At 45.1% G+C, this 20,578-nt stretch overlaps 8 protein-coding genes across 8 annotated transcripts; 4 read left to right on the top strand and 4 right to left on the bottom strand.

The window, feature by feature from the left end:
* Positions 1-1,238: 1,238 nt before the first annotated feature.
* On the top strand, positions 1,239-1,769 carry EAF02_000590 (uncharacterized protein; the record flags this gene model as incomplete). Its single annotated transcript, XM_038896638.1, has 1 exon — positions 1,239-1,769. One exon carries the CDS (start codon positions 1,239-1,241, stop codon positions 1,767-1,769), a length of 531 nt encoding a protein of 176 aa, XP_038763497.1.
* A 26-nt stretch (positions 1,770-1,795) lies between these two features.
* On the top strand, positions 1,796-3,061 carry EAF02_000589 (uncharacterized protein; the record flags this gene model as incomplete). The annotated part of the gene is made up of 1 exon (XM_038896637.1): positions 1,796-3,061. The coding sequence occupies one exon, from the start codon at positions 1,796-1,798 to the stop codon at positions 3,059-3,061; it is 1,266 nt and encodes a 421-aa protein (XP_038763496.1).
* A 490-nt stretch (positions 3,062-3,551) lies between these two features.
* On the bottom strand, positions 3,552-5,294 carry EAF02_000588 (uncharacterized protein; the record flags this gene model as incomplete). The annotated part of the gene is made up of 4 exons (XM_038896636.1): positions 3,552-3,834; positions 3,904-4,054; positions 4,118-4,335; positions 4,396-5,294. 4 exons carry the CDS (start codon positions 5,292-5,294, stop codon positions 3,552-3,554), a joined length of 1,551 nt encoding a protein of 516 aa, XP_038763495.1.
* A 751-nt stretch (positions 5,295-6,045) lies between these two features.
* EAF02_000587 (uncharacterized protein) lies at positions 6,046-10,249 on the top strand. Its single transcript, XM_038896635.1, has 2 exons — positions 6,046-7,178; positions 7,233-10,249. Exons 1-2 carry the CDS (start codon positions 6,786-6,788, stop codon positions 9,990-9,992), a joined length of 3,153 nt encoding a protein of 1,050 aa, XP_038763494.1. The 5' UTR covers positions 6,046-6,785; the 3' UTR covers positions 9,993-10,249.
* A 4-nt stretch (positions 10,250-10,253) lies between these two features.
* EAF02_000586 (uncharacterized protein) lies at positions 10,254-11,713 on the bottom strand (the record flags this gene model as incomplete). Its single annotated transcript, XM_038896634.1, has 2 exons — positions 10,254-11,394; positions 11,501-11,713. 2 exons carry the CDS (start codon positions 11,711-11,713, stop codon positions 10,351-10,353), a joined length of 1,257 nt encoding a protein of 418 aa, XP_038763493.1. The 3' UTR covers positions 10,254-10,350.
* A 668-nt stretch (positions 11,714-12,381) lies between these two features.
* EAF02_000585 (uncharacterized protein) lies at positions 12,382-13,311 on the bottom strand (the record flags this gene model as incomplete). Its single annotated transcript, XM_038896633.1, has 1 exon — positions 12,382-13,311. The coding sequence occupies one exon, from the start codon at positions 13,309-13,311 to the stop codon at positions 12,382-12,384; it is 930 nt and encodes a 309-aa protein (XP_038763492.1).
* Positions 13,312-14,368: 1,057 nt separating this feature from the next.
* On the top strand, positions 14,369-15,540 carry EAF02_000584 (uncharacterized protein; the record flags this gene model as incomplete). Its single annotated transcript, XM_038896632.1, has 2 exons — positions 14,369-14,914; positions 15,118-15,540. The coding sequence occupies 2 exons, from the start codon at positions 14,369-14,371 to the stop codon at positions 15,538-15,540; spliced, it is 969 nt and encodes a 322-aa protein (XP_038763491.1).
* A 188-nt stretch (positions 15,541-15,728) lies between these two features.
* EAF02_000583 (uncharacterized protein) lies at positions 15,729-20,273 on the bottom strand. The gene is made up of 3 exons (XM_038896631.1): positions 19,757-20,273; positions 19,099-19,704; positions 15,729-18,935 (listed from the first exon to the last, which is right to left on the bottom strand). The coding sequence occupies exons 1-3, from the start codon at positions 19,876-19,878 to the stop codon at positions 16,067-16,069; spliced, it is 3,597 nt and encodes a 1,198-aa protein (XP_038763490.1). The 5' UTR covers positions 19,879-20,273; the 3' UTR covers positions 15,729-16,066.
* Between the last annotated feature and the right edge of the window lie 305 nt (positions 20,274-20,578).

Genomic DNA, 20,578 nt, shown 5'->3' with positions numbered 1-20,578 from the left:
TGGCAAAACAAAAGCGGTGTAAGATTATTTACTCCATGTACCTCTGTAGGTGTCACGGTGTATAGGTAGGTGTTCTTTGTTAGGCTCAATGAGTTGAGAACAATCATAGCTATTTGCTTAATCATCCATTTGCTTAATCATCCATTTGGTAACAATTCCATAGGTTGAGCGATGGGGGAATCTCATCGTAGTACAATATTATGCATTTTATGTACTTTATGTACTGGATGTATAATTACAATACGGTCTCCAAGGTTCCATGCCTTGCTGTCTCCAATGATGAACAGGAACGAGTGGATAGTCTCGAGATAGCTTCATGCATGATGCAAGTACACGCTTTTCCAATCTGCACGCTTCTCTCTCATCTCTCGTCCTTACTCATCCATCGCCCTTCCAAGTTCTAAATCGGTATTTCTAACCCAAAGCTTCACCGCAACCCATATTAAAATCTGTACTACTGATCCCACTTGGAACTTTTCACTCGTCTTCTTCCCTTCCCCCTTCCCCCTTCCCCCTTCCACCTTCCCCTTCCCCTTCCACCTTCCCCTTCCCCTTCCCCTTCCCCTTCTCAACTCTTGATCTTCTTCTCTTCCAGAAGATCTTTTATCAGAAGTTTGACGAGGGAACTTCTCGAATCTGCATGTGTTTCAGGTCCCTTATTTAACCCCCCTGGCTGAACGCCCGGACTCTTCCTCTATTGAGGCTTTTTCTAAATTCCTAATCTTCCTCCCCGGCAGCTCTTGCTGGGGATCTGATCTTTTCCAGAAGGTGTAAGGGGCCAATCGTTCGTTTGTTTCCTCGAGGGATAAATTTATCACGAAAGTTACTCTACGCAGAGACAATTACCATCAAGTGCATCCCCATCTATTAAAAATTTATCTCTGGAATCTTCATTCACTCCTACACTCACGTACGCAATTCATTCGTAAGTCTTTTCTATCATGACCGATTGATCATATTCATTCATTCGTGATTTCTATCCGGCTTGCATCCATTATCTCCTGCCTATTTGATGACGAATGCTGACCAGAGCTTTTTTTATATTGACAGATCTCTTAAACAAAGGCACTTCAAGGGGAAAAGACTTATCTTCGGACTTCTTACCCAACCTTCTTCCTTCTCTACAACTCCATTGAAATTACAAGAATCTTGAACAATTCTTCAGCGATTCACAAAGTAGTCCTCTATATTCATCAAAGTATCTTCAAACATTTGGATTCTTCTCACCAACAGACACGATGTCTCGGATCAACATCCCCTTCGACATGATTTCATCCAGATTTAATCTGTCCGACAGATTTTCCGGTGTGCGGGCACAATCTCTATCTACCAGATTTGCCAATCTCAAGCCTGTCAATGAATTCTTCGATTTCAAACGCCTCTCCAAGCCGGCAAACTTTGGTGAAGTTCAGTCCAGAGTCAACTATAACCTTGGACACTTCGCCAGCAACTACTTTGCTTTATTCATTATGCTTAGTATTTATAGCTTGCTCACCAATCTCTTACTCTTATTCGATATCATCCTCGCCGTAGGAGGAATGTGGGCTATTGGAAAGCTCGAGGGCCAAGATTTGAACTTTGCTGGTTTCCAAGCTACATCCTCGCAACTTTACACCGGTCTCTTAATTGTCGCAGTTCCTCTTGGAATCATTGCGTCACCATTCACAACACTTCTCTGGCTCATTGGAGCAAGTGGAGTTAGCATCATAGGACATGCCTCATTCATGGACAAACCAATCGATGAGGCTTTTTCCGGGGAGGCGGTCTAGACGGTCGGCCGCAATCTCCCAAATCTATGCCCCAATGGGGAAGACCATCAGGGGCGAAGGGGAGCAGGAGGAGGAGGCAGTGGGAGCAGGATCAAGGGCATTGGCAACAGTCGCGTGTCGAGGAGCTTGATAGCGAGGGTGATACAGATACACAAGGTGTTGGGTTACATTTGGGCGAGAAACGATTTGCAAGCGATCCACTTCATTTCACGGGTATAGATATTTCTTCAAACACAAGGCCTAGGAGAGGTTATTCTTATGATGAGGCCGAGCGATCTTCCGAGTCCGATTCCGATTATTCAGACTACCATGAAGGTGGTGACAAACAATTAGCTTTACGAGGGGATAACGAGGAAGCAATAGTACAAGGTGCTCTAGCTCGTATTCGACGCGCTCAAGACAAGGGAAGACAAGATGTGAAGCTCACGCAAGAAGAGCTTGATGCTTTGGAACGCCGACGAATTCGTATGCAAGCCGCCGCTGCCGCGAAAGCTGCCAGAAAAGGAAGCAGTGGAGGTGGAGCTGAAAAGAAACGACGAAGCGATCGAAAAACTGTTGATATTGCGTCTCTTATGGACCCCAAGCCAGCCAGCGATCCAAAGAAAAGAAAGTCGAAAAGAAAATCTGGTAGTTCTTCACACAGTGCTGCCGCGGGACCTGGAATCATTGTCGATGGACCAGATGGACCCTCGTATACTCCAATAGGTGGTTACCTTCCTTCGGAGAGTGGCACATCTCGTTCTCGTTCATCAGCACGTCATGGCCATTCACCCCCAGGTACGATTCGACATTTCTCTGACGGCATGCGTCCTACTTCCCATAACAGCAGTCCTCGTCGTTCCTTACCCGAAGAAGAAAGCTGGCATTCCACCAATAACAAACGGACTTCTCTTTCTTCTCAATACCATGTTGCTGATCCCTTTGATTACCAGGTTACCGCTGATCAGCCACCACCCGTCCCGCAACAGTACGCACAGTCATCTTCAGGTCGTCATAATTATTCCGGTCCTGCCGATATTTCTTATACTTCCGTTCGACGCAGTCCACCACAGGGCTATGCTACTACCGATAGGATCCCTTCTGATTCATCCCTCAGACATCGGACTTCTCCGAGGGGAGAAAGAGAAGTCATAACTATTCCTGATAGTAGTGAAGAATCAGATTCAAGCGATGAGCTAGCAAGAGGAGTACAAGCTTTTCCGGAGGAACGAGAACGAGTAGTTTCTAGGAGACCTGCACCTGTGATTGGGAGTGGGAGTGGAAGTGGGAGAAGAAAAGGCAAAGGAAGATAAAATTATGGAATCTCGTTTATGAAGCTTTGCAATAAATAGACTTTAACTCTTTGCTTTTCAATAAATTACTTGCCTCAATTGTGTCTTTATGACTATCTGAGTGATGACTTGTGAGATGTAGTATATTGGTATGGATACAATACAGAGTGTCGGGTGGTGGGATTATGCATGTAACATTTATATACGCACCGGCGTGCTACCCACATCTTCGGGCTTGATTGATGGCGATAGAAATACTTGAATCTACAACTATGTGTACCTATACATGCAACTATAAAGAGCAGAGAATTTTGAGTAGGGAAGTTTGTTATGCATTGTATTATGATTGTAATTATAGTTTTATTGATCGGAGTGAGTTAGTGTCGAGAATTGAGAATCATTGTGCCTATTACCTATTACCTATCCCTATTTCTTAAATGTCCCCTATTCATTTCTCTCTCCTGCCTCTCCATCAAATTACTCCCTCTCCCTCTCCCCTCAAACAAACACCCTACTGAAAACTCATTCCCAACACCGCACCCACATCTCCACCCCTCCTATTCAAATCCAAAATCATCTGACCAAACAAACCATTCGCCCAACTAAACCATTGACGACTCCACTGATGCTGATCAAACGAATTGATCGATTCGTGGATGAGACCTAGTCCGTCGGTGCTGCTGACGATTTCCTTGAGGGTGCTGTAGATTTCGGTTGGGGAGGAGGAGGTCAGGATGCGGATTATGCTGGCCATGGGCCAGGCGTGGCCGGGACCGACGTGTGGACCGCCGACGCTGGTGGGGGTGTTAGTGGGGGGAGTGAGGGGAGGGAGAGGGGAGTGAAAAGAGAGGAGATAGACTCACGCGTTAATAACGGGACCGCGCATGAAATAGGGATTATCTTTCGAGAGGATAAACTTGCGGGTGTTTTGATAAATCGTATCATTTACGCTTAGATAGCCTAGGAAAGGAGCTGCGAGGAGAGAGGGAATATTGGCGTCATCCATACGGTTTGCTGATATTTGGTTAGATGATGGCTTTTATTTTAATTTGCGAGTTCGAGAGACGAATGACTTACCAGAACCGAATCCATCGACTTCGTAGGCGTATACTTTTCCGTAGACGGGATCATTTACAATACCGTGCTTGGTGATGGAGGCTCGGATGCTACTTGCGAAGGTGTGCATGTGGTCTGAGAGATCTTGCTGCCCGTAGATTTTGGCCATGATTTTACTGCATGATTCGAGGTAGCGGGAGAACATCATGTTTGCTGGGATGAAGAGTTGGTAGATGGTTCTATTGTAATGGGATAATGTAAGCTTTGCACAACGTCTTTGGTTTTCGAAGGGTACTCACGCATCGTCACTGGGTCTAAATGCGGATCGTATCAGTCCAGTGCCTTCTTGGACGGGATTTCCAGCTCCAGTGTTACCCAGTGTCTCTGTTGAACTGGTTGTCTCTCGTTGCCATGTATATGGACTTGTGTTAACACTGCCATTGGCAGAATAAGTTCCAATCAAGAGTCCCTCCGTTGTGGAAATGATGGTCTTAATAGCGTTGACCCAGTTGAATTTTTGGAAAAACGCGATATCCCCCGTAGCATCGTAATAGTCGCTTGAGATCTCCAAGAATGCAGCCAAAGAGTCTAATTCATATTTGCATTCAAAGACAATGCTGGTGGGTTCGGCGGGAGTAAAGTTATCTGGGTTTGCTTGGTTTTGTTGTGGTGGAATTCCACTTTCGGTGGGTGCTTGGAAGGAATTGCAGTATGGTGCTTCGAGAATATATCGAGCTTGAAGATTGATGACTCCTCGATAGAGACTTGCAAGGGAATCGTGAGACGAATCATTCGTTAACAATGGCAAGTAACTTTGCATCTGGTTTGCTGAATCTCGTAGCCACATAGCATCGATATCTCCCGTGATCAAGAATGTCAATTCTTCTTCCGCGTTATCTGCTGCATAGCCTCTCCATTTCACAGCTGTATCGAGAGAATTGGGAAATGAGTTCTGGAATATGCGGTAGAGATCAGGGTCTGCAATCACCGACTCCATATCGCTAATGGTTTTCTCTACAATTGAGGAGTTGAAGGTCCGACATGCCGGTTCTGGTCTCATCCATGATAATGCATATTTCCCACTGCTCAGAGGTGGATGTTGTGTGAGGGAATATTGTAAGTAATCTGGACATTGTGCTTGAGCTGTAGAGAGCAAGAATGTAGCCGTAACGGCGACATTATTAGAGGAGACTCTCATGATAGTTTGGAATACTCTAGAACCTCTGATTTGAATGGATGTTCTAGACTTGAAATAATTGAAAAGAGGAGAATTGGTGTACTTATTCCCTACAGTAAGTGCATGTAAATCCTAACCCAGGCAACCTCTGAAGGGATATGATCGTATATACATGTATGTCTGGCCAATATCGGTTAATCAGGTACGAGTTGTATTGAGTTGTTTACCCCGCGATCTCCTCCCAATTCACCACACAAACATGCCGGTTTAAAAACTATTCAATGGCGCGTGAGATCATTATGCTTTTGCAAAGCTCCACGCGTGACTCAAAAGAGGAAGGCGTAAAGTCTACGACCGGACGATTCGTTGCAATTTCATCGATTCGTCCATACCCATGTCAGGGCAGATGCAGACCAAAAGGTCATTTGCTATCCATCGGAGGGATAATGGCACAAGAGATGGACTACTAAACAGTGAACACCTTGTTTGCACAACTGCACTTGCTTGTTGTCATTGTGGTGCTCTTAGTCAAAAGGTTGTGATCTGCAAGAGTTTGCGGGGTTGTGCTTCCTTGGCATACGAGCATACTTCGCGGTAACATCTGCCCGAGCCGAGATATTGGTGAATGGTGTGGTTTAATTCCCGAGAAAGTCCCGGTTGATACTTTCGTTTTTGTTGTTAATTTGTATCTACGAGCTCACCTACCTACCTTGGTTGAAAGTAATAAGAGAGGGACCTCTTGTGATATCTGATAGTCGGGTTCTTCAAGCGGCCGACTATCAATATTTAGAGTGTGAGGTGTTGTCTCAGAACCGCAATATCTACTACACATGTAGTTAAGCTTTCACGACAGTGTTTGTACAATGAGAGAAGTATTGATGGCTGCAAAAAGAGACAGCCGTGTTTGTGTGTGGTGTGAGAGTAGGAATGTACCAGATTATGATCGTGATCATCTCTTCTGTATATGGAAATGGTGGCAGATGAGTTTACAGCTGCCCTAGTTTTATACTAATAGGTTGCACGACTTTGTAGGAATAGTTCAATTTGTATGTGGAACTTCGTATGAGCGTGTTCATTGTCATTGCCATTGGCATTAGAGATAGAGTAGGAGCTGGTGTTGTCTGTATCGTCGTATGGGTGCACAATGGTGGTTCGAGATTCGAGGCATTCTAGTAGACGGCTTCTGTTGAGCAGGTAGCACTAGCTTATCGTCAAGAGCAGGGCAGGGATTATTTGAATCAAACACACAATCATACTCCGTACAATACTGCACATCTTTTAAACCTATCTAGTAGCTACCTAGCATCTATTGATTTTCTATCATCACGAAAAGGCAACTCTCACACATTGTCATTTCTAATTACCTCTCATTACTTATTATACATCTCAATGAAATGATTGACTAAACTGTGGAAATTTACGCTTCGCGACTTTTTATATGCGCACGCGTAGTGGGGTTGATATAAAAAAGATCTCGAGCTTATTGACATATGATTCCAACTAACATCGAACATGAGGGCAAGATACAGCATTCGCAATTGCAGTTTCCACCTCGGGCACCGGTTGGTGCCCTTGCGTGTACCACTGCGAATGGTTTCTACACAGGCGGAACCCGTCAGCGGAAACCAGCGATTGAAGCATGAGAGACTCGCCAACAAAATCGAGCAAAATCTGAAGCGTAAGAAGTTCGTCCAATCGAACGATTGGGTCGATGAGACACCAGCTGGACAGAGAAAGATTCTAAAGCCATTCGATGAGGAATTCCACAACACTTATTTACCCAATGTCGTCGAGTCCTCCTGGTATAGCTTTTGGGAGAAGCAGGGACTTTTTAAACCACAAACAGAGAACGATGGCAGCCTTAAAACGAAAGGGAAATACGTCATTGCTATGCCACCACCCAATGTGTGAGCTGATATATGTATTGGTAACATGGCTATCTGCTAACACCAGTCGCAGGTTACGGGCAGATTACATATTGGACATGCCCTAGCAGTTTCATTACAAGATACCCTTACTAGATTACATCGTATGCAAGGTCACTCAACACTCTACATCCCCGGCTGCGATCATGCAGGCATTGCAACCCAAGCTGTTGTCGAGAAGCAGCTTGCCAAACATCCGAGAGATGGAAAGTCTAAAAAGCAGGATTTCACAAGGGATGAGTTTGTACAGCTATGCGAGGACTGGAAGGAGGTATATCAAGAAGCGATTATCAAAACGATACGCAGACTAGGTATCTCTCCAGACTGGGACCGCATTGCCTACACAAGGAGTGAGCCATTTTCCAAAGCGGTCAATGAGAGTTTCGTGCGGTTTTTCGAAGAGGGTCTCATCTACCGAGCTAATAAGCTTGTACATTGGTCATGTAGCCTCTCTACGTCTATATCTACGCTTGAAGTTGACCAAAAGGAGCTTCAAGGAAGTACCAAACTTAGTGTCCCTGGTTATGATAAAAAGATCGAATTTGGAACATTGACATATTTCAAGTATCCAATTGAAGGGTCTGATCAGACCATTGAAGTTGCAACAACAAGGCCAGAGACAATGCTGGGTGATACTGGCATTGCCGTGCATCCTCAGGACGATCGATACAAGGATTTCATTGGCAAGACTGCGCAACATCCGTTTATTCCCGATAGAAAGCTAAAGATCGTCGCTGACGAATATGTTGACAAAGAATTTGGAACTGGCGCTGTCAAACTAACACCTGCTCATGATCATAATGATTTCGATTTGGGCAAGAAACATAACCTGCCATTCATCAACATTTTGAACAAAGACGGTACTCTCAACAGCAATGCTGGTCCTTTTGCTGGAGAGAAGAGATTCAATGCGAGGTATGGTGTTATCAACGAACTCAAGAAACTCGGCCTCTATACGAAACAAGAGCCGAATAAGATGGTTGTACCCATATGCAGCCGATCGGGGGATATTATTGAGCCATTCCTGATACCCCAATGGTGGATGAGAACGAAATCATTGTCGAAAGCTGCAATGGAAGTAGTTGAAAATGGCGAGATCATTATCCAACCGAAGACACAAAAGGACCTATTCTTAGAAAGATTGCAAGATCCGGAGGACTGGTGCCTGTCGAGACAACTATGGTGGGGTCATCGAATACCGGTCTGGGCAATCAGTATCGAGGGTGAGGACTGTGGGAACGATGCTGATGAGGAGCACTGGGTATGTGGCCGGACAGAAAGCGAAGCTCGGGAAAAGGCAGAGCAAAAGTTCCCTGGCAAGAAAGTGACACTCAGGCAAGATGATGATGTATTAGATACCTGGTTCAGCTCTGCACTTTGGCCGTTTGCCACCCTTGGATGGCCAGTAAAGACATCAGATCTCGAAAATTACTTTCCGACTACAACTTTGGAGACAGGTTGGGATATCATGCCAGTCTGGGTCAGTCGTATGATCATGTTCTCTTTGAAATTGACTGGAAAGGTGCCGTTTACTGAAGTCTTCTGTCATGGTTTGGTACGCGATAATGAAGGCCGGAAAATGTCAAAGTCTCTTGGCAACGTTATCGACCCGATAGATATTCTTGATGGGATCAGCCTAGATGATTTGCGTCAAAAGTTGCTCCATGGAAACTTGCCTCAAAATGAAGTCAAGAATGCCATCAAATACCAAAAAAAGGCGTTTCCACAAGGTATTCCGAGATTTGGAGCTGACGTTTTGCGGTTCTCGCTCATAAGCCAAACTCAATCATCTGGCAGCGACATGAAAATCGATATGAGAACAATGACTGGCTCCTCTAGATTCTGTAACAAGATCTATCAGGCCACGAAATATGTCCTTGGAAAGCTTGGTAGTGATTTCGTCCCTCGAGAGAGCAGTGCTTTGACAGGAAATGAGAGTCTACCAGAGCGATGGATCTTAACAAAGATGAACACAGCTGTTAAACAAATTAACCAGGCACTAGAAGAGCGTAGGTTCGGTCTGTCGACCAAGATTAGTCAACGGTACCTGTACGATGAATTGTTTGATATCTATATCGAGAACTCGAAATCAATCATCTCAAATGGTACACCGGAAGAAGCTCGTTCAGCTATGGATACATTATATACCACAATCGAACATGGCTTACGACTCTTATCTCCCTTTATGCCCTTCTTGACCGAAGAGCTCTGGCAGCGGCTACCACGCAGACCAAACGACAACACACCTTCAATCACAATCGCTGAATATCCACAGTATGAGCCATCCTTTAATGACACGAAATCTGAGGTGGCTTATGAGCTCGTATTGGGCTGCTCTAAAGGTATCCGTTCACTGTTAGAAGACTACGCTGTTAAGGACGAAGGTGTGGTTCATATCTCCTGCCTTAATCAAATGTCGTACGATACTGTGTCAGCACAACTCTCTACGATTCAATCACTCTGCGCAATCCGACGCAAGACACCAGTGAAGATCAGTGTTGCGAAAGCTGGAGAAACCAAACCTACTGACTGTGCAGTTTTCCCTGTTTCAGCTGATGCAAACGTTTATCTTGAAGTCAAGAATCGCATACAAGATGCGGCGAAGGAGGCTGACAAGTTCAGAGTGAAGATAGATGAAGCAAGAAAAGAACAGGTTGATGTGCATACCATCAAAGCAGAGCTAAGCAAAGGTTCCGATACTATTCAATTTTACGAGAGCCGGGAGCGAGATATCGATGCAAGATTACAAGCATTACAAGAGGCTGTAGAGATGTTCGAGAAGATGAAGGTTTAGGCTGTGTGGCCCTGCTGGCTGACAGCATGACCAAAAAGTACCACCTCATAGCAGCATCTTACCAAGCTAGAATGCATAAAGGATTCTAATGAAGGAACGTGGGATGATGGGGAATCACAGTCAACAAGTGGCCGTCTTTCACTAACTAGAGCATAGAATGAGGCGCTAATGCTCGTTGTATATTAGAGAAATAGAGTCTTTCGAACTCTCTACTCATAATCAATAGTATAACCAATAACTCACTTCTTGATATGCGATGTGGTTTGTAATAAATGCAATAGATTACTTGATTTTATCATAATTTTTCATAATATGCGTGCCAAATAGGCTCTAACATTCACATGCCCCTTCCAATATTCTATTTACCATCTACTAATGACTTGAAGGCTTGCAACAGATCATCTCTCAAATCCTCCCATCCCTCAATTCCTACACTGACCCGCAATAATTTCTGATCAACAGTAGCATCTGACATTGCCCTCCACTCAATCAAACTCTCTACACCACCCAAACTCGTAGCATGATGAAACAATTCCAACTTGCTGGGTAACTTCTTCGCGAACCCTACTTCTTTCATGACAATGGAAAACACCGGTCCAAATCCATTTGGCATCTGCTTCAATAGCCACCCATCCTTGATATCCTCTTCTTGCAAACTTGCATGCTCAACTTTAAGCACCGCTTTCCTCACCACCTCTGTTTCGAGATCATTAGATTTCAAAGCATTATCCAACCACGAAACAAGATTCTGAGCTGAGGCCGATTGCTGCTTGACACGAATTTCCAGCGTTCGAACGCTGCGGATACCGAGCCATCCTTCCATCGAACCCATCACATTCCCCAGCACCACTCGCTCTTTCTGTAGCCCCTGAAACCAACCATCTGCAACGTGTTTGGGATTCACAGTGAGAACACCACAGAGCATGTCGGAATGTCCACCGATATACTTGGTGCCGCTATGCATGACGATATCTGCGCCCCAGAGAAACGGATCCTGCAGAGGCGGCGGCGCAAACGTCGCATCGACGGATAGGAACGCACCGCGGGAATGCGCCTTCTCGGCAAATAGAGCGAGGTTGTAGGCGGTGCCTTGGGGATTTAGCGGGGTTTCCACGTGGATGATATCGCCGGGGTGGAGATCCTCGGCGGGACAATCGAGAGGGAGTTTTTGGAGCCCGGTAAGTTTGGTGTGTAAGTCTATGACGCCGTGACAGCCGTGGTAACCTTCGCCGATGGAAATGCGTTTGGGGTTGAGGTAGACGAGAGCGGCGTGGAAGGCGGAGAGACCGGATGTATATGTGAGAGTGGGGCCTTTGAGAATGTTGCTTAGGATTGCTTCGAAGCGGGTGGTGTTGGGGGTGCTTATGCGGGAATAGATGTGGCTATCGTGTGGTGCGTGGGACTATCAAGTAGTATTAGTGATAAGATTTAGGGAATAGGAGGGAGATAGTATGCTGAGCAGGTAGATCATGTGATAGGAGTGTTCGAACGGACGGCGGGGTACTCACATCTAGCTCACTTATTGCAACGAGGTCGTCTGGATTGTTACTGTAGCGGAAAATGGTGGATACGTGTAGAGGTGGTGCGACATCTTGACCTTTGTTGAGGAAATCGTCGGCGTGTACGGTTTGGGAAGAGAGTGATAATGTAGAAAGTCCTTGATCGGGGGTGTGATCTTGGAGATCTTGTTGACCATTTAGACCGGGCTGAGAAGTTGCCATGGTTTTCTTGTTCTGTAGATTGCTTTACACTCTTGATATGCTTGTGTAGGTATGTAGTTGGATTTGAATAAATGTAATGAAATTAGTTCAAGAGACTTGAACGATTATTTGTATCGATAAAGATTCGTTGCCGGGTATCCTAGTCTCAAGTCGATGGAGTAAAAAAACTGGAGCTTTGAGATGAAGTAACCGCCACCAATTGCAGACTCATACATACTATACCACCTGATTATCAGATTCGAGAATGAATATTTTGAACGGAATATTTATGGATTGAGAAACAATTACATACCTATGTCTATATCTCTAATACTCAACAAAGTTACAAAGGCGTGAATCATAAGCTTTTTGCAGGTAAAAAACACAATCATTTCTCCGTACGCCCTTTTGTATCAACGATCACAATGGCGCAATTCACACGCCTTTGACAGTGACAATCATAACCGATTCTCCACAATTCGTTGCCCCAGTCCAGTCCTAGGTATCGCTAAGACTAAGTTCCCCTTTCGATTCAAATGCTACATACCTTGTACAAATGCTAAGAAACGATGAGCTTGTAGAAAGGGTCGAGAAGCTTGAAATTTAACTTTTAGATATTTGAGATACAGTAGTTAAATGCTCATCTGGAATTTAAATGATACATTTGCTGAGATAGACGGATAAAATGCTCAATTCGAATTTGTCACAGTCGCAGCTTGCAGTTTCTCTTCAAGCAGCTCCATTTCTTTCTTCATTATCTTTTTGTCCTTACACCGTTCTGCATTGTCGAAACTTACCAAAACCGCTTTATTTTGCGATATCAAGAACTTGTTCTCATCTAAGGAACCATGTATAATCCCCAATTTGTGTAATTGTCTGATGACGGTCTGGCAAAGAGATAGGTCGGCGATAGTAGCTCTCCTACCTTCAACATTTTCCGTTAGCAAACCTATCACGCGTCCACCTTCAGTTATATATCCAAGAAACTTGGGGATGAGGATATTGCGATTATGTAGCCAAGAATATACTTGGATTTCGGCGATATAGTTTGTTTCCCAGTAGAAGTTGGCAAATTTAGCACAGACTGGTTTGTCGAAGGCTGGGGATGATACCAGATGCACATTGGGGTCTAATTTTCGAATAAATTTGAGTGAGAGATAGTCAATATGACTTATTGGCTTATGAAACCATGAGCTATCAATTGTAGGGAGGGCAGCTTTGAAGGCTTCGACCACAGTTGGAATTCCATCTACTAAAGAGATTCGGGCCAGGTTCCAACTTTCGGCATCTCCTTCGGATGGCAATGGAGGTAATTTCTTTGAGAGAAGAGAAGGGGAGCAGAGATCTCTTGCGAGATAGGTTCCAGGATCAATTGTAATGTATTTGAAACGCTTTCCATCTACCAGAATCCGGAAGTAACTAGGTAGGATGTTCTCGATATTGGTATCTTGGTTCAGTATTTCGATTCGAAGATTGGACATCGTTAACGGCCAATTTCCATGGTGTGATGAAACAATGATGTCTCGTACTGCAATGGATTCGATCATAATCTTGTTTGCCAACAACTGTTCTTGTTTAACATTGAGTCTTCGGCCAATGTTTCTTTCTGATGCCTTCATATATTTCGGCTTCAATGCTTACCTAGGCCGTAGAAGAATCCTACGATTCATCAACCCGTTAATTGACACAGAAGGAATTGCCTTGCCACAAAACCACGAGTTGGTATGTTGGTGGCATTGTACCTCCTGTCTTGTCCTGGGGCGACCATATGAGGAATGCAAGATAGGTCATATACTTGCATATGTATGATGCTCAAGACAAATTGTCATCATTGTAGATGATCAGTCTGATGTTTGAAGTCTCGATATCATGTATTGTCGAATTGTGGAGACGGCGCTAGTCCCCGATTGACGTAGAAGTTATGATTTGTAAGCACTACACACCAACCTCAACATGTAATTTACTATGATACCAACAACATCTAAACAAACTCAAACACAATCAAAATTCATATTCTGAGACCGTCGATGACGTTCTCAGCAGTGTTGAGTTCGTTTCATGATAGTGTTGGTTTGATTCTATTCCTGTACAACTACCTCGCCACGTCGGTTTGTTGGCCCCCGACTGGCGACCACCACAAGGCCAAGGTCAATGAGGACAACGACTATCTCTCAGGCTATCATACCATACTCGCGCGGTTATTATTGCTCACAAAAAACTACACGCGATATATTCACGATCAGGTAGGCAGATGACTTGAAGAATGAACTCAGCGAGGCCGCGTCCATATATTATGGAGATCTCCAGCTGGCTTTCTTTCTGGTCTGATTTTCTCATTCAGTAATTATCTTATCAACTATCCAATCTTCAGTAGCCAACATGGTCTTTGGGTGGTCTTCCAGAACTGCTTTACCACCCACAGTTGGGTCAATAGATGGAAGGAATGGTCATGATTATACCTCTCTCCACTGTGTTTGTATGACCCGATTTCTTTCTCTTCCAACCCGTACTCGATAAACATGTGAGTCAACTGCGCCCTTATACAAAGCCGTACATTAGGTAGCTGTTTCTCGGATTTGAATGTAGTTTTCATATCTATTTTTGAATCTCATACTCCTGGATTTGATTCAAGATTAAGTTTTCTGTGGCCAAGAACAATTCTCTTTAACCTTCAAAATGACTTCCGAAGATTCAACACTCAAATCATCAAGACTTCACCACATAGACACATCATCTAATGGCGGTGTCTCTGGACCTTTCTGGGACTCAAACGAACGTTGCTTTTGGCTGATGAATAATCGTCAAGTCTACACGCATCCTGAAAATTATAGCGGAAGTTCCGCTTGCGCAACTATCGCATCCGCAAACCCTGATTCTGCTTACCCATCCGGCTGGTCTCGAGGTCAACGCACACGATCACTATCAGGTTCTGACAATTCGCCAGATTCAGCATCACATGAATCTAAACGCATTCGCCCGGAGTCCCTTGGCAGTGCACCCCCAAAGAATACACAATCCAAACAGCCTTTGCGCCAGGGTACTCCGGAACAACAACGCAAGTTTCCACAATACGATCTATCCAATCTTCCACCTCCACCCCCCTTTCCTCCTCAAAGATCCCAATCGGTTCGTTTTTCCCCAAATATATCTTATTCGGATGACCCTGTGAAAAAATATAACCCAGGACCATCCCTACCTAGCTTCCCTCAACGCTCTCAATCTGTACGTGTCTCAAACGAGAACGATCAAGGCTTCACTCGCTCCAGAAATCCATCCCCCTCGTCTCCCCCATCTTCCTCTTCACGTCCCCAACATAAACCCCTTCCCACCCGCCCCCAATCATTCCCAGCCCCAACCTCAGCACCATCATCATCATCATCAAACCCACCCTCAAAATCCACCTCTCCCTTCCCCACCCCCTACAGCACCCATCCCCCACCACCCGCTACATCCCTCCCAAATATCTCCGCGACCCCGAACACGAAGACGAAGATTTTTCCTCCCCCTCCTCCGCCTCCTCCGCCTACTCCTACTCCAAATCCCCCTCATCTTCATCCTCCTACTCATACCATCGCGTCCCCTCTTCCCGCGACCGCCACGAATCCCAACGTCAACGCACGCACCACCGTCACATCGAATACGACTACGACACCGATACCGATCTCTCCGATCAGAAAGAAAAGAAACTCAGAAGACAGAAACGCTCGCGTGAACGTACCCCGGATGAACAGAAGAAACACGAGAAAACTCTGAAAGGTATTGGAGAGACGGGAAGAGGAGATATGGGACGAGCGGCTTTGATGGGAGCCCTTCCTTTCGTGTGCCTTCTGGCGAGATTGGCGGCTTAATGTTTTTCTTTCCTCTCTTTCTATTTCTAGCTTGCTCACACTCTTTTACGTATTATTGGTTGGGTCTTGGGATTGGTTATTAGGAGGATAGATTTGATTTGGGATTTATGAATAAATTGTGGATTGACTGGTGAAGTGTTGGAGTTTGGGTGTGTCTACCTACATAGCCGTCATGCGGCAGCCACTCTTTCAGCGATTCATAAAAACAATAGGAGACAAACATTTATTTCGAAGAACTTAGAATCCTATCTTGTAAAAATCTTCCTTATATATTATCACGTTGATTCCTTCGTTCAACATTCCAGATGTGCTCTATCTTCGCTACGTAACCAAATCTATGTAACCAATGTAAAAATCCACGAAGAGAAAATAATTAAGAAAACCTAGTGATCATCCAGTGTCATAATGTCATTATACCTATGTGCATATCTCCTATTCCATCACATCCCGAGAATATCCCTTTGGCTCGGATCAAGAATGTAAATGTAACTCCACTCACGCCTCCTATCAATCTTCAATCAATTCGTCACATGACTACGCATTTTGCGGTATTCTTCTTCTGCTGCGGCTGCATCTCTGCATCTTCTACTACAATCGCTGGCGAAGTAGCAGGTCGCGAATCCCATGTTACGTCTGTCCAATCTGCACTACTTGCCGCATCACTTTTGTGCTTAGTTCTCTTTGCCATCATACTCTTTCTCCAGCCGTTTTTCTTAGCATTTTTGACATTTCGTGACGCACTGCGCTCTGCTCTGCTTGGTTGTCTGGTAATAGGTATCGGCGGTATATTGTAAGGTGAGGTGACTCGAGTAGAAGTTGCACTATGGATTGTCTCGAGACGTTGGAGAGGTGGACGTAAGCTGTTTGGCGATGCAGAATATTTTTGCGAACCAAGGCTGGTTCGTCGAGAAGGAGAGCCATGACCAGAAGGAGGACGAAGGCCTGTGTTCGGGCGAGTAGGGCTTGCTCCGTAAGTCCCACCAGTTGCACGGGGTGGTGTAGACAGGCGATTGGATTGCTCAGGAGCAGTATGAGAAGCTTGTTGAGATTGGTTGCTAAAACCTTGCAGTGGTACAGAATCTCGGGGGTTAGAGCCAGAACGACGTCGAGATGGATCTCTTAGAATATCTGGACGTCCACTTCGACTATTGAATCGCGCCAAAAGATCGGCACTTGGCATCACTAATCCAGAGACTTCGTCTACAGGAACCTCCACAGGTGCAGAATTGACTCTTCTCCAAATAGTGATAGGTTCATCGGTAGAGTCTGAGAGAGCTGAGCTGGAAGGAGTGTCCCCCACCCGAGGAAATCTTGAGCTTTGCTGTACAGCCCGTACATCGGGCGATCCTTGTGCTGGTACTATGGGTAAAGTAGAATTTAGTTGTGGAAGATCAGAGTCGTCTCTTTGTTCTCCGGCTATAGCGGTCGTAGGTCTGCTATTTTGCATAAGAGAGACTTGATCATCAACTGTTGTAGTTTCCCAATCTAGCAAGCGCCTGTCAAGCGTTGCATTCATAGGCTGAGGAATGGGGGAGACAGGCGATTGCAACGTGGCTCTCATAGACGAGTTTGTATTATAATCGAGCGTGCTATTCTCATCGTCGTTGAGTTCTACAGGAAGTCGGGAGCTCTGCTGGGGCAAGGGCCTTGTAAGGCTTGGCTGTGGAGTACCGATTGGGGAAACATCATAAAGGCTGTCAAAATCAGAGGTCGTAGGACGTTCATCAAAGTTTGCAATGGAAGGACTTGTCACTGGTCGAGCCACTTCGTCATCCACGGGGCTATTCATGGAAGGTGCAGTGGTTATATCGCTGAGGGACCGGCGAAAAGGGAACCTTTGCTCCCGTAAAGCTTCAGGAAGAGGTCGTTGAAGAACTGGGGCATCTAGTCCTGGGAAGTCAAGGACTGTAGCTCGTTGATTATTTGCTGCTTGCATGAGCCTCGCATGGTCCGCAAGTATAGATCTCTGAATGTGTTCAGGAAGTGGAGGGACCGGATCTTTTTGATAAGGAGGAGGCGGCGGCTCCCAGTTGTCTGCATCGCTTTCATGTGGATGCTCCTCGCGGCCATCTGCACGGCGGTACTCGATATGTTCCTGTATCAAAGAGCGAGGATGTAATCTTCTATTGACAGCAGCAGCTGTTGCAGCGCGGCGTAGAGTCGTACCTGAGCGAGGTGCGGCATTCGCATAAGGATCATCAAAAGCTTCTTGGTCATCATCGATAGAAGCCGTCTCTGCTGAATCAGTCGTATTTCCTAGGCTATTCATTTGTCTAGGCAAAGGCGGAAGCGGGACGTTAGATGAATTGCTCAAATTAGGCAGTGCAGGAATTGGCGGCGGTTCCGGGCGTGTCATAGTGGTAGCTGAACGAGCAATACTAGCACGGTAACTTCTTCTCTGTGCTACTGTTCTTCTTCTGACAATTGCCACCTCTGTGTCTATGTCCCTGTGTTCTTCCTCTAGGATTTCCGGGTCGTCTCGTTGGCCCACCTCTATGGTTGTTGTGGTTTTCTTGCCATTGCTCGTGCCACAGGAAAAATCTAGTATACAGATACGGCCGCCATCTACCGGACTCATACTATCATCCTCGTCTATGATGCATTGGCGTTTTACTCCTGGTGCGACAGCTATAAGTCTTTCACCTTGGAGCTGTTTTGATTCTTCTTGGACCCAGCTCAGTGCACTTACTCCGTCCAAAGTAGTTATATGATAGCCTTCAACAAATGTATTGCGCGACTTATCGCAGAGGAGTTGCCATTGTGGAATACGAATACTGCTATAGTCCAAAGATCGATTTACAGAGCGCAACGATGGGGCGCTGTTTCGACGTCCAATTTGACTCAGAGGTGTGCCTGGTGCGGTTTCTGCATTACTATTCGAGCCCGCAATAGCAGGTGTAGGATCCAAATTCTCCGGAATCCCCCAAAGCCAAACGCTACCTCGACTATAACCAACCGCCGCTAAATCTCCAGACTTGTTTGCTGCTGCTTTTGATGCAGGTGGTTCCCCATTGGGTCCAACAAAATGAACTTTACCATTGCGTAAATCATCCATCCTTACTGCCCGAAAAGTTTCAAAAACTCGATCATATGTAAAAGTCCAGCTTGCTTCGTCATCATGAGGACTGGGTAATAGGACTGCATGACTACAGTCTCGGCTACCAGTGGGGAAGAGTATTGAAGTTGTCCAAAGAGCACTTATGCTATCTTCAGGGGAGACGCTCCCGGGATCATAATATGGCGCGGTCAAGACGACGGTACTGGGGTTTCTAGACTGTAATGTGGTGCCCAAAAGTAAGTCAGAATCATGAGAAAAAGTCAAAGAGTCAACGCCATAGGCCTTTACAGCGCGACTTGTACCGATTTCACGCAGAGAAGTCAGTTCTACTCCAGAGCTATGAGCGGCGAGTTAGCAGCACTTCAATGAGTGTGAGGAACAGGGTAATAATGAAAGATATGGTCAAAAATTTCCGATATACTCAGAAGAAAAGTAATTGGCTACAAGGAACGTAGTAAAAAGGATGATTTAGGAAAAGTTATCTGATGCAATGCACTTACTCATAAGCCGCGGCAAGGACTTGTCCGGTTGGTGAAAGAGCGATGGTCCTTGGTGTATGATCTAGTGTTACAGACCTTGTATGCTTTGGTGGACGCACAGTTAGATCGTAAAGGTTGACCTGAAGATCGGTCGACAACACAGCAAGTAGAGATCCATCATCTGTAATTGTTGTCGCCGCTGGTCGTCGCAAGATCTTAAGTTCTCGTATGATGTGAACCTCCGGGGCCGTAACATCTATTATGTGAATTCGAGACGAATTATAGGCTAGAACCAGAACTCCACGAGGAGAGATGGAAAAATGGCAGGCCTCACCTCCAGGCGCACTGGAGGAGCCTATCGACGTCGAAACTAAATTGATGACCGTCTCTTTGGGTCGTAAATATGCTTCGAATAAATTACGCCTGACCTCTTGGGCGAATAGACCCCGCAGACGTGGAAGACTGTCCTTATCTTCTAAAGCAGGATTTGTTTTATGTGCGGCCGAGTAGGAAGGGCATTGGGTGAGTTGATGCGAGTAAAGGTAGGCTTGTTGCGAGATGCCCCTCCATCTTGAATTCAGTAGAACGAGAGAGGCAAAGGTATTGGCATTGGTAAGGAGAAGGATTCTATAAAATATGATTAGATGTTTTACATAACATTTTTGGTTGATGCGCTCACTGTAGAATAATGTCTTCCGGAAGCCTTTCAAATGCGCTTTTCTCCATCTTGGATGTTTTTGACAATTGTTCCTCAGATCCCACAGAAGGGATTGAACTTATCGACGCACTTCTATTCGACATTTTATTTTAATTGAAGTCTATTGTCGTAAATTCATCTGCGCTGAATTAGAATTACTGTAAGGGAAAAGTATCCGGGAGGGTAAATCTGGCTCGCAGATTCGCATGCGCAAATACGAGTTCGTGGATCTCGACAGGAATATTAATTGAGCTTAAAGCTTAATGCATAATGTAAGATTGATGTGACAGGAAAGTTCGCTTGAAACATGGTTGTAGCTAAGCCTCCAAGGCTATTAAGGCTATCTTCTCTTTCTGAGTGAATATTATTAAATTCAAGCGCCTTCACAGCTAACTGAGGGTGTAACAAGATCAAAGTTATAAGCAACGAAAGATTGCCTGGGGATCAGAGATGATCGACGTCGCATCAACAATCGAGGGGGTCCAGCTTCCAATAATAGCACAAGTAAGGATTGGGGTAGAAGAACTTTTATTTTTGAGGGTTATACGACTCGTACACACAAATGAAATAGGTAGTATGAAGGGGCGAGAAGCTGATATCTTTTGAAGTCGAAGACATCATTCCTTGTAAATGAGTAGGTAGGCGTATCTTCTATTGTCTGATATCTACGATATATATCTATCAATTCCATGTTTACTGTATCATGTATGTAGCCCCTGAACCTTTTGTCTAATCAAGATCAAAGGATCAAAATACTTCCTACCACCACATACCTAAGTACCCTCGTACCTAGAACGGCAAATT

Source organism: Botrytis sinoallii (assembly GCF_014898435.1).
Source record: "Botrytis sinoallii strain Bc 23 chromosome Unknown BSIN_001, whole genome shotgun sequence".
NCBI lineage: Eukaryota > Fungi > Ascomycota > Leotiomycetes > Helotiales > Sclerotiniaceae > Botrytis > Botrytis sinoallii.
This window is presented reverse-complemented; position numbering and strand designations above follow the sequence as displayed.

Coding starts and splice junctions, on each gene's coding strand:
- EAF02_000587 (XM_038896635.1), top strand. CDS start 6,786: ATGAGGGCAAGATACAGCATTCGCAATTGCAGTTTCCACCTCGGGCAC. Junction 7,179..7,232: donor TTGCTATGCCACCACCCAAT/GTGTGAGCTGAT, acceptor CACCAGTCGCAG/GTTACGGGCAGATTACATAT.
- EAF02_000583 (XM_038896631.1), bottom strand. CDS start 19,878: ATGTCGAATAGAAGTGCGTCGATAAGTTCAATCCCTTCTGTGGGATCT. Junction 19,705..19,756: donor CCGGAAGACATTATTCTACA/GTGAGCGCATCA, acceptor CATATTTTATAG/AATCCTTCTCCTTACCAATG. Junction 18,936..19,098: donor GTCCTTGCCGCGGCTTATGA/GTAAGTGCATTG, acceptor CGCCGCTCATAG/CTCTGGAGTAGAACTGACTT.